This window comes from Acanthopagrus latus, chromosome 10 (assembly GCF_904848185.1).
Source record: "Acanthopagrus latus isolate v.2019 chromosome 10, fAcaLat1.1, whole genome shotgun sequence".
NCBI classification, from domain to species: domain Eukaryota; kingdom Metazoa; phylum Chordata; class Actinopteri; order Spariformes; family Sparidae; genus Acanthopagrus; species Acanthopagrus latus.
Window position 1 is genome coordinate 21,810,053 of NC_051048.1, and position 15,134 is coordinate 21,825,186.

General features: G+C 42.5%; 1 protein-coding gene across 3 annotated transcripts in view; it reads right to left on the reverse strand.

Annotated features, from left to right (window-relative positions):
- The window catches only part of LOC119027839 (pyruvate carboxylase, mitochondrial-like), a 288,386-nt gene extending 276,271 nt beyond the window's left edge, over nt 1-12,115 (reverse strand). Inside the window, exons 1-2 of one of the 3 annotated variants that reach the window (XM_037113320.1) lie at nt 11,662-12,115; nt 224-360 (exon numbers count right to left, since the gene is read on the reverse strand). In XM_037113320.1, the coding sequence (XP_036969215.1) occupies nt 224-359 (136 nt within the window). In that variant the 5' untranslated portion in view covers nt 360; nt 11,662-12,115. Of the gene's footprint in view, nt 1-223; nt 361-1,586; nt 1,773-11,661 lie in introns of those variants that run through there. The other 2 variants (XM_037113319.1, XM_037113321.1) reach the window with 2 other exon arrangements.
- Between the last annotated feature and the right edge of the window lie 3,019 nt (nt 12,116-15,134).

A 15,134-nucleotide genomic window follows, 5' to 3' on the forward strand; every position in this document is an offset into this window, starting at 1 on the left:
GCTTAAATATCAGCATGTGACAGGACAAACTAAATGTTGGTCATTAGATATTAAGAGAGTGTGTTCTTCTGCCTGGGGAGGATCAGAAACCTCGCAGCTTTTTTCTTACATTATAAATGAAACTGTATTAAAAACTGTACTTAATCTAATGGGTCTATGTGAATTGCTCGTCTCCTTCAGTGGTGAATTAACACAGTCAAGACTTGGATGGATGGAGGCTCACCTCTGTTGGCCACCATGACTTTCTTGATTGGTCGATACTCGCTCTGCCGGGAGGTGTGAGCGAGGCGAGAGAGGACGCACGCCCGCTTCACGGCCAGCAGGCCGAGGCCGCCTCGGACCACAGCGTGGCTCAGCATCCTGAGAGGGAGAGAGAACGTGTTTAATGTTCATACACTTAAAACTCAACAAGAAAGGAAGGGAGTGAGACGCAAAACCTACAACTCACACTTTCATGCAATAACAATTTGCCAAGTTCAGTGTCTCCTGTGAAAAAAGACGCTTAAAGGAAAATCATAAAAGGATGGTGGTGCTTTGAAAATGATTAAACAAGGGGTGGGAGCCATTTTAAGAGAGATTAAATCTCCTAAAGCGGCGGGCCCTGTTAAGATGTTAGTACTCTCTTAGAACTTTGTGAAATGGTGTTGTAATGATATTTACCCAGAGTCTTAGACTGTTCCAATCCTGAGGAAGAGCAGCTTTCTTATGAGTCATGAATGATTTACTTTAGAGAAGACGTTATCTTATGTGGCATCTCTGAACATAAACATGATAAAGTCAATATAATCCTATATATTGTGCACAATATCTACATGAACAGAACTGTTTCATGAAACTGGTGGTGCTTGATTGTTTGCTGTTAAAGGGGAAATTATGACTGACTTCTATTTTGAAAATACCACAAATGTTGTCTTAGAATTAAAAACATTAATATTGCTTGAGGACTCTTCTGAATCAGTTAATTATCAATCTATTATATTAAGTGCATGGGCGGACTACATGCTGGAGGCAGAAACACAAGAGCACAGAACAATGCAGCTGGACTGACAACTGACTGGAAAACTCTTCCAAGACAGGAAGTGTTGGATTTCCATAACAGGAAAACAATGCAGGACAGCCAGCCAATCAGCTGCTGCTCTTCTTCCTGCTGCCAATCAACTGCAGGTGTGTCTAATTAAGGACTTTCTGCTGAGCGTGTGGTCAAATTAAAACAAAATGGAGGCATAAATCTCCTGTTTCCCATCACAGACGTTTTAGATCACACAAACAATGACTGAACCAAACAAACTGCTGCTAGTCACCACATTTGTAGATTTAATTGTAGGAAAGACTCAAACCTGCTGATATTTATCCCTCAAATGCAAAACACTGAAACAGACTCATTACTGGTTAATTCTTCATTGTCAGCCATGTTTTTCTGTCTCCTCAGTGACCTCACCTGGTTTCAGGACAAACAGAAAGAAACTATTCACCCGTCTGAACACTGGCACTGTGGTTTGATAGCTTCATTTACAATCAGTGATCCCCTAAAGACACAGTCACTAAAGTGAAGCACCCTATTCCCAAACATACATGGACACACTTACCTACAAGCACATGTAAATGGCACAGGTACACAGGTGCACAGGTGCACTAACACATGCTTTGACTACCTCCTCACAGAGATGCTAAGTGCCTCATTGACAATGGGGAGCTGCAGCTTTACTGTGGGAACTGTCTGATGGTGAGCCTGCAGTGTGACTGCAGTGGTGGGAGTTTCTTCTTCTGCTCTGCTACAAGATTACAGCCCAGCCACAGTCCTCTGCTGCCACCCTGTGGTCAAACTGCAGCGATGCAGTCAAGAGACACAGCTGCTGAGCTGCAACTGGCTGGACAGCCGAGGACTGGCATAGTATAAAACTAAATCATTTGATTTATATTTATTATATATTGCATTATGTTTGGTTCATCATCAATACATGTGACATATTCTAAACTGTAACAGAAATTGAACCATAATCCAAGAATCAAAATGAGAACCAGCGATTTTCTTAAACTCAACTTTTCATGGTTACAGCAACAGAAAAAAAACATATATATGTCTTTGAGTCAAGTGAAGTCTCGGCACTTCCTGTTTACCACCTGTGGTTACAGGGTCTCATTGGAGGTGACTTACCACATGTCCTGTATAGATTCAGAGATAACAACGTGCAGTGTCGTCTACCACACAGACACTACACCTTAACACTGCAATGCATTACATGATGGTGATCATGTTCAGGTCTACAGTCCCAACTGCACTGGACACACAACAAGTGAGTTTGTTCACTGCCCATCTTATCATGCATGGGAAGAACGGCAGAGCAACAAGGTGAAAGTAAGTAAGATAAGTGATCTTATCTGTAATAACAGCTGATCCAATTAAACAAAAATGAAGTTACAAAAACACTGAAATGTCTCCCCCTCGTCTGTGGACAGACTGCAGAGACTTGACTGCCAACATCTGCTGAAGCAAACAGGACAAAGGTGCATGTTTAGTTTCTCTTGGAGGTGTTCGTTCAAATAGGTGTGTGTTAAGAATTAACTGTAAAGAAATCAATGATTTAATGCTCTTTGACTTATCAATGAATCCCTGGAGGCTGTCTGAAGAATACCCAGAGGAAGCTCAGGCTGAAACAGTATACTGTACCTACACAACAGCACCAGCGTCACAATGTGAAACAGATACAGCTTCCCGAGGCCGGAGCAGGACAGAGAGATCAGAGAGGAGCAGATATTATCCGTGTCCTGCCTCCACCTCATCTATCTAATACGGCTGAAATATAACAAGTCAAAGTGTATTTGTTTTGGTCAGGTGGATATGAGCCAGGCAGACACACAGAGAGAATAAGAAATAAGCTGGTGTCCCGTTACAACCTTAGTTTCTTTAAGGTGACATTCTGAGGAAACATGACACGTAACTGAAGATGTCCTGACAACATGCTTCATTTAACTATATAAGAGGTGGCCTGCTCTCTAAAAATGCTCTTTGACCTATCAAAAGCTGGAAGTCTACCAGACTCAGTGGACTGTAGAGGAAAGCAGCTTCCTGGGCTGAAATAGTGCGCAGTAATGATTTTCCTCTGGAGCTGCAATGATGAGTCATTTAATCAATTAGTCGATCAACAGAAAAACACCAAACATTCATTGTTTCAGTTATTTTTCTAGCTCAAAAATATGCTGTTTCCAACTTGTTAAATGTGAGGATTTGCTGCTTTTCTTTGTCATTTTCATGTAAGCAAACAGTTTTTTGGGTTGGCTGGACAAAAGAAGCTATTTAAAGACATCAAGATGGAGCTCTGGGAAACTGTGATGAGTCCTTTCTTTTTGACAATCTATAGGCAAGATGATTAATCAATAATTCAAGTTTTTAAAGAGGTCTTAAAGAAGTCTCCGTCTGCTTCAGTTGTTGAGGAGAAAGCTGCAACGCTGTTTTTCTGTGAAGCTCCAGAAAAGTTTATACAAAACTTTACCCGACTTCCCGTCAGCATGGGGATGAGCAGATAATGACTGAGTTTTATTTTTGGGTGAACTGTTCTTTTGATCAATAATGAAAGTAATTGTTAGATGCAGCCTTATTCTTTTATCTTTTTTTGAATAGCTGATATCATTACTGAAAATGCACCAAACACCCATCTGCCATTCTCTCATTCTAAGATGTAGCTCTTTCCTTAACATCTAACGTAGCTCATTACTCTCTTCCTTCCTCTGTTCCAACGGATGGAGCAAACAATAAAATGTGCAAAAAGGCGAGTGGTTCACCGGGAGCATGAGTCGCATTGCCAAAATGCACTGAGGCAAACTCAAGGATGAGTTCTGGTATGAAAAGAATGTCAAATGGTGGAGACACTCTAGCTGTGAACACCGAGGGTCATTTTGGTTTTGTCTCCATCTCTGGCTCCAGTGATCAGAACGCCTGAGAGATAAAGCTCTTCTTTATCAGGACAGGAAAATAAAAAGGAACTAAACAATTGTGTTTTGTGATGAGTAACGTCCCTCACATTGATTTTGCAGCCTGATCCCTAGATTCAACCCTGGTAAAATGAAAGGTGTTGTAATATTCTAGTAGTTTTAGAGAATCTACTGATGCAGCAACAACTCGTTTGGTATCCAAGTTGTTTCCATGCTACGATTTCATCTCATGAACACACCCAAAGAGTGGAAGCTGGAAGAACAACATAGCTGTGGATATCAGACCATCCCAGGAGAACATGAACGCTCTCTATCATCTCAGGTCAATGAAGCAGCATCAGGAAAAGTTTAACGTGCAACATGACATACACAGTTCAGTTCTCTCGCTCTGAGACAATGATTAAGTCACTGTCCATAGTTTCAACTGCACAGTTCAAAACAAAACCAAACATTACTTGAGTAAAAACACAATAAAGTGTGACTTTGGTTCCATGTGGCTCTGACTGATAAAGCAGGAATGCAGATCATCATCTGCAGCACTGTCATAGCACAACATGCAGTCCTGAGTAAAAAGACAGAAGTGAAAGCAGCTGCTGCCACCGATTCATCTCATCTACTGCCATCAAAACGACAGCAGCTTCTCACTGAGAGCCCAGCAGATGCAACTCGATCAATAGATGTCTATTAATCACGACAGGTTAGATCGGACAAACAGACCAAGTCATGTCAGTTATGAACTGATATTTTTCAGACTTTCCCTGTTCCCTGCACTAACACACACATGCACACAGGGTGGACAAAATAAGAGGAACACTTGCTTATTAAACCACATGACTTTTCTTGTCCCCCCCAACACATAATTTAGAAAATCTCTTTCAGATGGATTACAAGGCTTACACTGGGATCAGTTTTTCCAGTATTCTGTAAACCGAGTCAGACTGCTCATGTGATCCCTGTGTTACAGTGCATTAAATCCATCTGCACCGGTCAGCACACAGCCATTACCCATGCAGTGTCCACCTCATCTGCATATCACACCATCAGGAATGCTTACGGTATAAACTGTTTTTAATGTAACTTAGATACATTTTACAGATCAGTTTTTTATAGACTACTTGGAAATTCCTGTCAAGAACTCCTAACAGAAATGGGATCATGAACAACTCTCCTGAGCATAAATACTTCTAAAATAAGCTGTCAGATAAGTTGAAAGTGAGCTCCGTTTGGCAAAGTTCCCCTCAGGCCTTTTAACAGACCTTTCCGGATGTCCTCACTGTGGAACAGGAATGTGACCTTTGCCTTTAACTGAGTCTAAAGCCAATAACTCCGATTGGGGGTTGTCGTCTCGTCTCACATTTAAATGATCCATCCAACTTCCAACCAGCCCGTTGGTTTCAGTTTTGCACGACACTACAAGCTGTGTCTTTCTAAGAGTTATGTGGCTGCAATCACTGAGAGCAGCCAGGCAACAGATACAATATAATTCAAACCAGTGGGCAGAAATCCAGCTCGTCAGGGAGGACATTTATTTCTGCAACATTAAATCTACAGGCCAAGACCAGTTGCAAACCTGTAGCTATGAGCCTTTGTTTATTCTGTAATACAGAAAAGTCACCGTTCAGTTTTGAGATAACGCAGGGGAAACTGAGGTACATTTAATATTCGAGGTTCAGACCTTGAATTATGGGATATTGTTTTGCTGCTGTGTTCAAGATTCAGGTCCTCTAAACAGGAGTCAGACAAACTGTTGTCATTTTAAAGCTTGCAAAGCGACTGAAAATACTAATAACTGGGTAATATTTCTCATTTAAACCAACTTACCTAACCTGCCGTTAGCTAACGTTAACAGTAAACAACTTCCTAGCCAACATCTCCATTTGATTACATCGTGTGTGTCTCCAGTGTCTCCAAGATGTGTGTTGATGTTTCTGAAATAACCGCCACCAATCAAAATTGTTACGCCTTGTGTTGCCTTACACTATCAATCAGCAACGTTAGCTAGAATGTGGTTGAATGGTACGTTATCCATTATCAAACCTGTTGTTTTAAATGTTGTCCTGCTGGATGAAACTATTTGATGTCTCTACAGCTGCTAATCAATCAGGAAGCAGTGAAATTATGACAGCTGGTCAGATTCCCTTTGGTTCGGCAACTTGCATCCTGGAACACAACAGTACGGGTACATAAGGAAAATGGCCGCCTTGTGAATATGGTCTGCAGCACTAGTTTGCCTCCAGGTCTCAGTTTGGTGGATCTTTTGACTCCAGTGTGCCTGGATCAGGGTTTGGCTGACACAGTTCGATAAGACTTCACAGTACAACTTCTTCCCCACCTCGTTCCTACATGCCAACAACACTTTCAAAACGGCCGCAAGACAAAACAAACGCTCAATTTAATCACAGCCAAAAAGCCAAAATGGAATGTAGGTCTGTTTCACGCCAAATGGACTCAATGACCCGTCTCTCTCTCTTTCACACACACACACACACACACACACACACAGACAAGAATAAGCACAAATGTCTTGACACAAGTTTCTGAATAACCAAAGCTGTTGTCAGCCGTCTGTATGACGGCTAAATCCTGCCAAGCACAGTCCGCTCTATCTGAAGTTAAAGGTTGAAGGCCACTGAGATAGCCAGTGTGTGTGTACGCCAGTTTTCTGGTTCATGCATTAACTTCTTAGGGATCAAAGTTCTGCTCTGTTCTGTATGACACACAGTCTGTGATGTTGTGACACACAAAACTAGCATCAACTTTGCCCTAATTGGCTGATGGAGCGGTATTACCTTAACAGACTGTCTCCAGGAGGCTGAACGTTAGTTTTCCCACCTGTGTGTTACAGACAGAGCGCACACAGAGCTGTGATGATTATATGGATCTACCAATTACTAGTAAGCAAGGAGAACCATATTTTTACAGTAAAAAAATAAAATCTTATTGCCAAAATATAGAATAACTCAGTACAATTCTGAGTTACTTTTGAGGTATTTTTCGCTACTTATCTCCTCTATATCTTCTTTAATTACTTTAGTTTCTAGTTACTGTCCAACATTCTCACTGTATTTTGGCAGCAAATAAAACATTCTAGATCAGAGTTGAAGGGCTTGTGAGCTGTGACCATCAGACAGCGCTGTGTGAGGCACACTGAGTTAGACCACAGAGAGAGGAAGGATGTGATGTCAAAGCTGAAGTGGCAAAATTTAAAATCAATTCATTTTATCAGCAGTTGGTCACAATAATCACCAATACCTCTAATCTGAAAAATGCCTGATCAATGAAAACTGAAGGGATTCTGACAAAAGGTTCCAAAAATCACACAGTTTTTATCATCTGTGCTGATGGATGAAAACTGTCGCAGGACGGCAGGAGTAAGATACTGAGAGCGCCCACACATGCATCTTCACATTAAATGGAATTATTCTTAATTTTACTTTAAAACACATCTTTCCAGTAGCTCAGCCTGACTTATTTTGTACTTTCAGGTGACTTTGATCCTTAATTGAATTTGTTGATTCAATTCTGCAGGCTGCTAACCACTGTAGAGACGAGCTACAGGTAAATCTTCAGGAGTTGAGAGCTTCAAGACAAAACGAGATGTTCTTTATTAACACACCAACAGCTGAGGAGAGCAGAGCCCCATCAGTTTATCAGTCAGTACATATCAAAGATATATCAAAAACATCTTTATTCATGTGTTTTATTACAGAACATAATGCAATAGAAGATGCCTGATGCTTGTTTATAATTATTAAATTCCCAATACAGTTCATTGTTTCAGTGTACTGCAGTAATTTAGAATAATAAAGTTTCCTGTTACATTACATATCTCTGCCACAAATGCTTTTTTTTTTCCATTTGAGGGATCATTGAAAAAGGAAAGATAGTGTGTGTATGTGCCGACATATTTCATATTTGTACTATTTTATATACATTGAGAAAGAATTGAGTATTAGTCGGCTCTAGAGGAGCAGGTCGTCCTGCTGGACTGAAAAATCTAAACATGTCTGCAATGAAGATACAGCGAAGAACACCGATCAACACGTGACGTGACAGAACGCCACGACAAGTTTACACAGAAGATTACCTGACACACACACACACACACACACCTGGCAGGGTAGACCGGTTGCTTAATTGTTTGATGTACAAAAACTGGGAATAACTCAAAGTCTATTTGCCGAGTTTGAGTGAACAACAAGAGTGTGCATTCATCCACACTCCCTTCCTCCCTTCCTCCCTTCCTCCCTTCCTCCCTTCCTCCTTCCACCTGAGCAGTCTCCTCCTCTTTCCCACCTGGCTGTGATCTGATAGGCAGAACAGACTCTGTGTACAAACAGGTCAGGGCTCCTCAAACACAAGTTGATGTAATATCTTCATAATAGTTCCATTAAAGAATGTAAAATGCGAACAGATGCACAGACACAAACTAAGAGCCGCTCATAGAGTTAATAACACAAACACCAGAACAGTGTTAATATAAATCCTGCAGGAGTGAAGTTGTGGTTGCAGCGGCGTCAGAGAGGCAAGCAACAGTTAACGATGACGTTTTATGTCCCAGTCATCAGCAGCAGCACATGCTTGTTAAACAGGAACGAGGTTACCAAGGCTGACAGCGCGTTCACACAAACAGATGCTTGTGACTGGACTGAAAAGTGGGCAGTGGTGACAGAGAGGTTAGAGCGTGGGGCCTGTGGAAAGGTAGCCATCAAGGTTTGAATTCACAAGCAGGTGAACATAAACAAGAAATCCTGGAAAAGGACCCTTGAGCAAGACATGTATGGAGTCTCCTTACCTAGAAGACCTGTAACGCTTGAACACAGCAACAAACATAACACTACCTGTATCAGTTTATAAAGTGCATATAACGTGGTACGTTGACAGATTGTGAGCTGCTACAATTAGCTCTCAACTTTCACTGTCACTCAGCTACAACCAGCTGTGTCAACAATATGCTCCGGCCTCCTGCTGCTCCCCTCGCATGGAATATGCTGGACAAACACCAGATTTCTTACATTATTCTTAAATAGCAAGTGCGTGCTGCCATCCTGGCCAGTTTTTCACATTTTCACTGGAACTGAATTATCACAGGCCGTCAGTGACATTTTTAGACCTTGTGATTTTTTTAGATTCTCCTCTAAAGTTTTCATATGTTGAGTGTGTTTGTACGAAAGGAACAAAATCACAAAACAAAATCTCAACCAGAGAGCTGTAGAGGGGGGGGATGGATGACAGGGGGAACAAAAGAAAAGCCACCAGACTCCTTGGACAAAAACAGCAATTTTACCATGCAGAACACGAGAGTTACTGCTCTGCCTCGTTAGTTTGTGCTGTTGTTCGACATTCAGTGTTTTAACATAACAGCTCACATCTGAACAAGTCCTGCTTCTGTCAGAAGGAGTCTGGTGACATGGAGGAGAGGAGAACAGCTTCAGTCTAACAGCGAGGTAAAGCAGTGAAAATGATCCAGTTATAGTGTCCACACTGACTGGCACTGACCATCGTCTCCTGCAGGTAACACACCGACTACAGATAAAACCTCATACAGCCCCACTTCAAAATATCTGAACTAACCCTTTAATCTAATGCCTTTCCTTCTCAAACGGGACGTAGAGGATGGACATTACATGGAGAGGGTCAAGTGAGTGACGGAGCTGCAGGGTTTAATAGCCTGAAAGCTTTAAATTGAGCATTTAATTGAACGTTTTTGTCAGAAGTTGTGTTCAAGTGCAGCAAGATGAACCTCCTCAAGATAAACTGGCTGTGCTTCATCAAAAAAAATGACCAAATACTTCAGCAAAAGGTGCAAAAACAATCTTCATTTCATCCCCTTCAGAAAGTAATTGTTCGCTCATTCTCACCACTAGTACCCGGTCTTTTTGTACAGCTAGCTTCCTCCTGGTCTGACAGACTCCACTCCAGACTCCAGTATGAAAAGGAGACAACTTCTGTGTTTTCCAGGAAGCATAAATAAGCTATTTTCTCACTCTTATTTGCATCATGGGAACCCCAACGACAGGTCAGGAGCTTCATTAGCTAACAGCCCCGAGGAACAAGTCCCGAGGTTTACTGGAAAAAGTGAAATGTTTAAAAGCAACACAAATGTGCGACATCACAAACTAGAAGCACAGACAGCTGGATTGATGCATGCTTTCTATAAGTGCTGATAAAAGAGTCAAAACACCTTCTGTGGCTCATGTTCAGAGACGTGCTGCTCCACTTGTGATGCAAAACACTCGATCTTGTTCTAAATGTTCTCTCTGCACTCCTGATTTGATTTAGCCTTAAAAAGCACACAGGCTGATTTTGAAACTTTCAAGAAATGAGATTTAAAAGGCTTGCTCACTACAAAATAAACAAATAAATCACATTATTCAAGGCTTGCTTATGGAAACGTAATAACCTCTGACCATCCTCAGGCTCTGTGCATCCCAGCAGATACAGTCTACAGTGACAACTGATAGTAACACGAGGAGTAAACTGGCCAACTGATAATGCTGCATGTCTAAATCTCTGCGGGGCAGAAGATAACTCAAACGATTCTGCAGCATGTTTACATTTTATTTTGTGCCTTGTTGCAATCACAGCAGCTCAGCTAGTCCCGTATGTCCAAGACCGGGGAGCACTGAATCCCTTCAAACTGTCATGCATCCCATTTTCCTTGAACTTTAGCCTTGACGTTATTGCAACCAGTAAATAGCATCAGGGTGGATGAATGAATGGCACATGTCCATCAAACACACAAGGACACTACAGTCACTTTGAGACGGATTCAACCTTCCTGCATAAATCAGATGATGTCACCTTTGGAGGGTTTCCTTGAGTTTTGGGGATAACTACAGGGTTTGAGGAGGGCCTCCCTGAGCTCTGGGATGGGACAGCTGTCCTGCCTGCAACGCTGCTTAAAGCAGAGTAAAGGTTGCTCTGAGGATGAACAAACTGTTCAGGCAAATGATTCTGACACAACAGACACACATGCACAGGTTCAAAGGTGAAAGAGCAGAGAGCAATTTTCTGCAACACAGTGCCAGAAATCAGGTCATTAAACACACCGGCAGACAGCTTCAGGCTGCTCTCATGTGCAGCTTACAAGGAAACAAGCATGTTGTGCAATCTACAGGTTTCAACATGTGAACATGTAATCCTGTCTGAGACAGGAAACTAAAGGGAACGCAGGCCTCCCACAATTCAAAACTCCAGGATTCTCATAGAAATCCCTCCTTCCAGTCAAGGAGCCCTAACATAGAGTATAAACCCACCAGCCTCTCTGCAGGTGAGGAGGCAACAATGACAAGTAGGGCCAGGGAGCTAACTCATGCTAATACGAAACCCCATTGAAAAAACAACACATTTTACGAGACTCTTGCAACACCCTCAGAGCACTTTGCTAACTTCTGCTAGGACAGGTTCAAGTTTCCATGTGCACATGTCAGCTGCACACACAGTTAGCATGTCTCCACTTTACAAGCGTCACAGTGTGAAGCAGTTCTAATGACCAGATTCTGGTTCCGGGCGGGCAGGCAACTTTGCAAATGTAGTTCTGCAGAGCTGCAAAACACGCTCGGGACATCTGGTACCACGTTGACATGCGAGTGAGCTCCCACATGCAGCCAGTCAGACAGTCAGGAGGACAGGTGAGGAGGTGTAGGTCACACACACTCAATGACAGCTACACACACACACACGACTCATTCATACTCGAACACACACAGGTAACACATCAGTACTCACGTGCTGCTGGTGCTGTGCCGCTGTCAGGTAACCGGACACCGAGTGTAAACAGCCGACTGTCACAGTGTGTTTATGTGTGTGTGTGTGTGTGTGTCTTCTCTTCTTTGCTTGCTAACTCGGAAGAAGAAGAAGAAGAGGAGGAGGAGGAGGAGGAGGAGGAGGAGGAGGTGTGTATGAGGGGGGGTTTATATACACACACACACACACACACACACACACAGGTACACAGACGGAGTGACTTCGGGACGGCGCGCGCACACACACACCACACACACACACACAGGGACACGAACACTCAGTCGCTCATACAGTCACGGCGCGAGGACCTCTGAAGCTAGTTGCTAACTGTCTCTACTGTAGCTAACTCGGCTAACTCGGCTAACTCGGCTAGCAGCTGGCACCGTCCGTCTCCGTCTGGCGGATATACGAGTCTGCTACTGCGCCTGCCTCCTATTCCCTGTTAATCTCTCTCTCCCTCTCTCTCTCTCCATAAGCTCTCATCCCTCTCTTTGGCATGACGCAAACAGCCACGCCCCCTCCTCCGCTCTCAGCCAATCACGACAGCACGCAGCGAGCGGCAGCGTTTAAAGAGCTGGGGACACACCTGCCGTCACTGTGGCTGTGATGATGAGGAGCAGGTGATGATACCCTGATACCAGGGTCCTGCTCAGGTATTAAAGGTGTGATGTGTAGTTTTAAGAGGGGAAATAAAGAAATAATCAGTCATAATTAACCAAACCACGTAAACAAACGTGTCCTGAAAGGAACACTAAGTTGATTTTTGCATCTCATTCAGCACAGGAAAATGAAGAAGAATGTGTGGAATATCTGTGGCTCTGCTGTATTTTGATCATGTGTTTAAACTGTCCATAATGAGTCTGACAGTGTGGGAGAACAATCTTAGACAAGCCTACAATACCCACAATGCAACTTATCAGATTACATGCAGCTTTCTCTGAGGCCACAAAAGGCACAATACTACTTTTTACATATATGCAATGATGCCAACACCTGTAAACACAGATGAATGTGTAGAATTGACACAGTTACCCTTTAAACTGCCGACCTGGACTACAGAGGAAATACAGAACCCTTAACATTTGAAATATAATTAAAAGTGCAATATGTACGAATTGATGCTCCAAATAAATAAAGTGCTAATCATAGCTGTTGGTTAGTTAACTCAGTTAGCCATGCAGCTAGTGGTGTGGACTGAGAGCTCAAACTCCAAAGGGTTGTTGGTCCCCACTGAGTAAGGGCTAGTTGACTAGCATGCAAACTTCAATAGAGATCTCTGCAATGCAATAAAGCAGTGTCTTTATTGATTGTTATTCTGTTATTTAGGGGGTTTTTTTGTAAATTCAGTCATGTTTTGAACCAATTTTCTTACATATTGCACATTTAAACATGCCACTTGGAGTTTCCTTGACATAAAATGTAGTATGTTCTACATTATCCTCAGAATAACTGATGTGAATTTGTTATAAACCAGTTATACCAGATTCAAATCTGGAGCGAACTTCTCATGAAGTGATATACAGAACAGGAGAAGAAGAGAGGAAAAGTGAGTGCTGGGAGTGAATGTAGTCGTAAAGAAACGTCAGGAAACAGCTGAAAGCGACAGGATTTGATTACAAGCTCTTAAAAAGGTTCTTTGTGGTCCTGCTTTGTAAAGTGGACAATAGACTATTATGCTTTTATCTCCAGAAGCACACAATGCACGCTCTGTAACCGGCTAACACTTGATCCAGCTGTAATTGAAAGAGGAAATGCAGGATAACAAGCACATTATCATCATGATATCTCACTGAAAGTCACATTTCATTAGTTAGATTCATTCACCGCATATATTCATAATGACACAAGGACAGGCACAGATATAATCACACTCAGGTCCAGTCATACGTGATTGTTTCTCAACTCTTGTGTGTTTTGTTATCAGTTTCAGATAACACAGTCTGTGTCAATGACATTCCTCAGAGGACGCAGAATCAGCGCGCTGAACGGGAGCGGCAGACATTTATGGGACAATCAAAGGAGTTACATGTAGTTAGTCAATAAGAAGCAATGTAACATGTAACATGATAATGTTGAGGGATTCCTGATTAGTTAAAATATTTACCTCACACACACTATCATAGTTTCTCACACACCTCCTTCAGAAGCAGAGGGAGTCATCTGCTGCCTCACCGCTGCTCATGTGGCCAGGTCACACTGGACCAGACTACAGTAACTTTTATCCCTGAATAACAGCAACTAAATATTGACTCTGTTGTCATTTTTGTGTGCGTCAAAAGGATGCACAAAAGTCACACAGTGTGTTTGATGGGGGTCAGTGTTTATCAGCCGGGTGACCTCGGGTCAGTAGCACAGTGTGCACAAGTGACGCTGATTCTGGCATGCTGGTTGATTTGAAGCCTGATTCTGGATGAAAGAGACCTCACGTGTTCGATTCGAACAAGCTGCTAACACAAAGTGAGACACAGTGATGAAATGTTAATCAGCGCTCCACCTGGAATGTCAATACGCCAGCAGCCTTTGTTAAGGCCACTGCAGATTCTACCAACCTATAACAGAAGTATGAGCCTCGCACAGCTCTCACCCACCGCATGACTTCAAGTGTCAGCAGCAGACGGGAGAGTGAATAAACTTAAAGTTGCAGTTTTTCCATAATAATGTGTCCGTGCCAACTATTACATAACAGAGCACAACCTCCAACTGTGTCAGTGACAGCATGTGCAGTATCTCACAGGTGATACAACCCTGAAGGTGCAACATGTTCAAAAGATAATAAAATGATTAATGGAATGTGAAGAAACAACAGTGTTGACATGGAGTCAAAGAAGAGAAGAAGACATAAGTGAGCATGTTAGCCAGTCAGCTAATAGAACTGCTAGCTGAGAGCTAATTAGCCAATGACAGCTGCAGTGAGAAGCAGTTATATCAGGTTATATTCTAGTTGCTTTGAGTATGAATTTGACAGATGGCTGAGGAGAAAACATGTCTAATAAACCTTTCCTATAAAATCCGAATCTTTTATTTTTTTACAAACACAGGATCAGAATCGCTGAGAGAAAAAGGTTTTCAGGCCCCTGGCTAGCAGGTTAGCATGCAAACTTCTGTAGATAACTCTTGAACACAACACACAGTAGAGTCATAACACAGGAAACTGTTGACAGTTGTAGTTCATTTCTGAATGTTTTACACTGAAATCCTCACATACTGCACCTTTAAGCATTAAATGCTTCTCACAACAGGACTAAAATAGCGTCTTTTGTTTCGCGGTACCAGAGTGGGGATGGGTTGTGGAGCTCAGTCAACTGGCAAAGAGCTGCTCTCCATGAATAGGTGAATGGCTGGTGCTCAGTAACTTCTCTTTTTATTCTCTCCCCGTTCCCCCCATCCCTCACCCCATTGGTCCGGCCTCCCTCTCCCCCTTCATCTACGTGCTCGAGCTCTCACCCGACACTCGG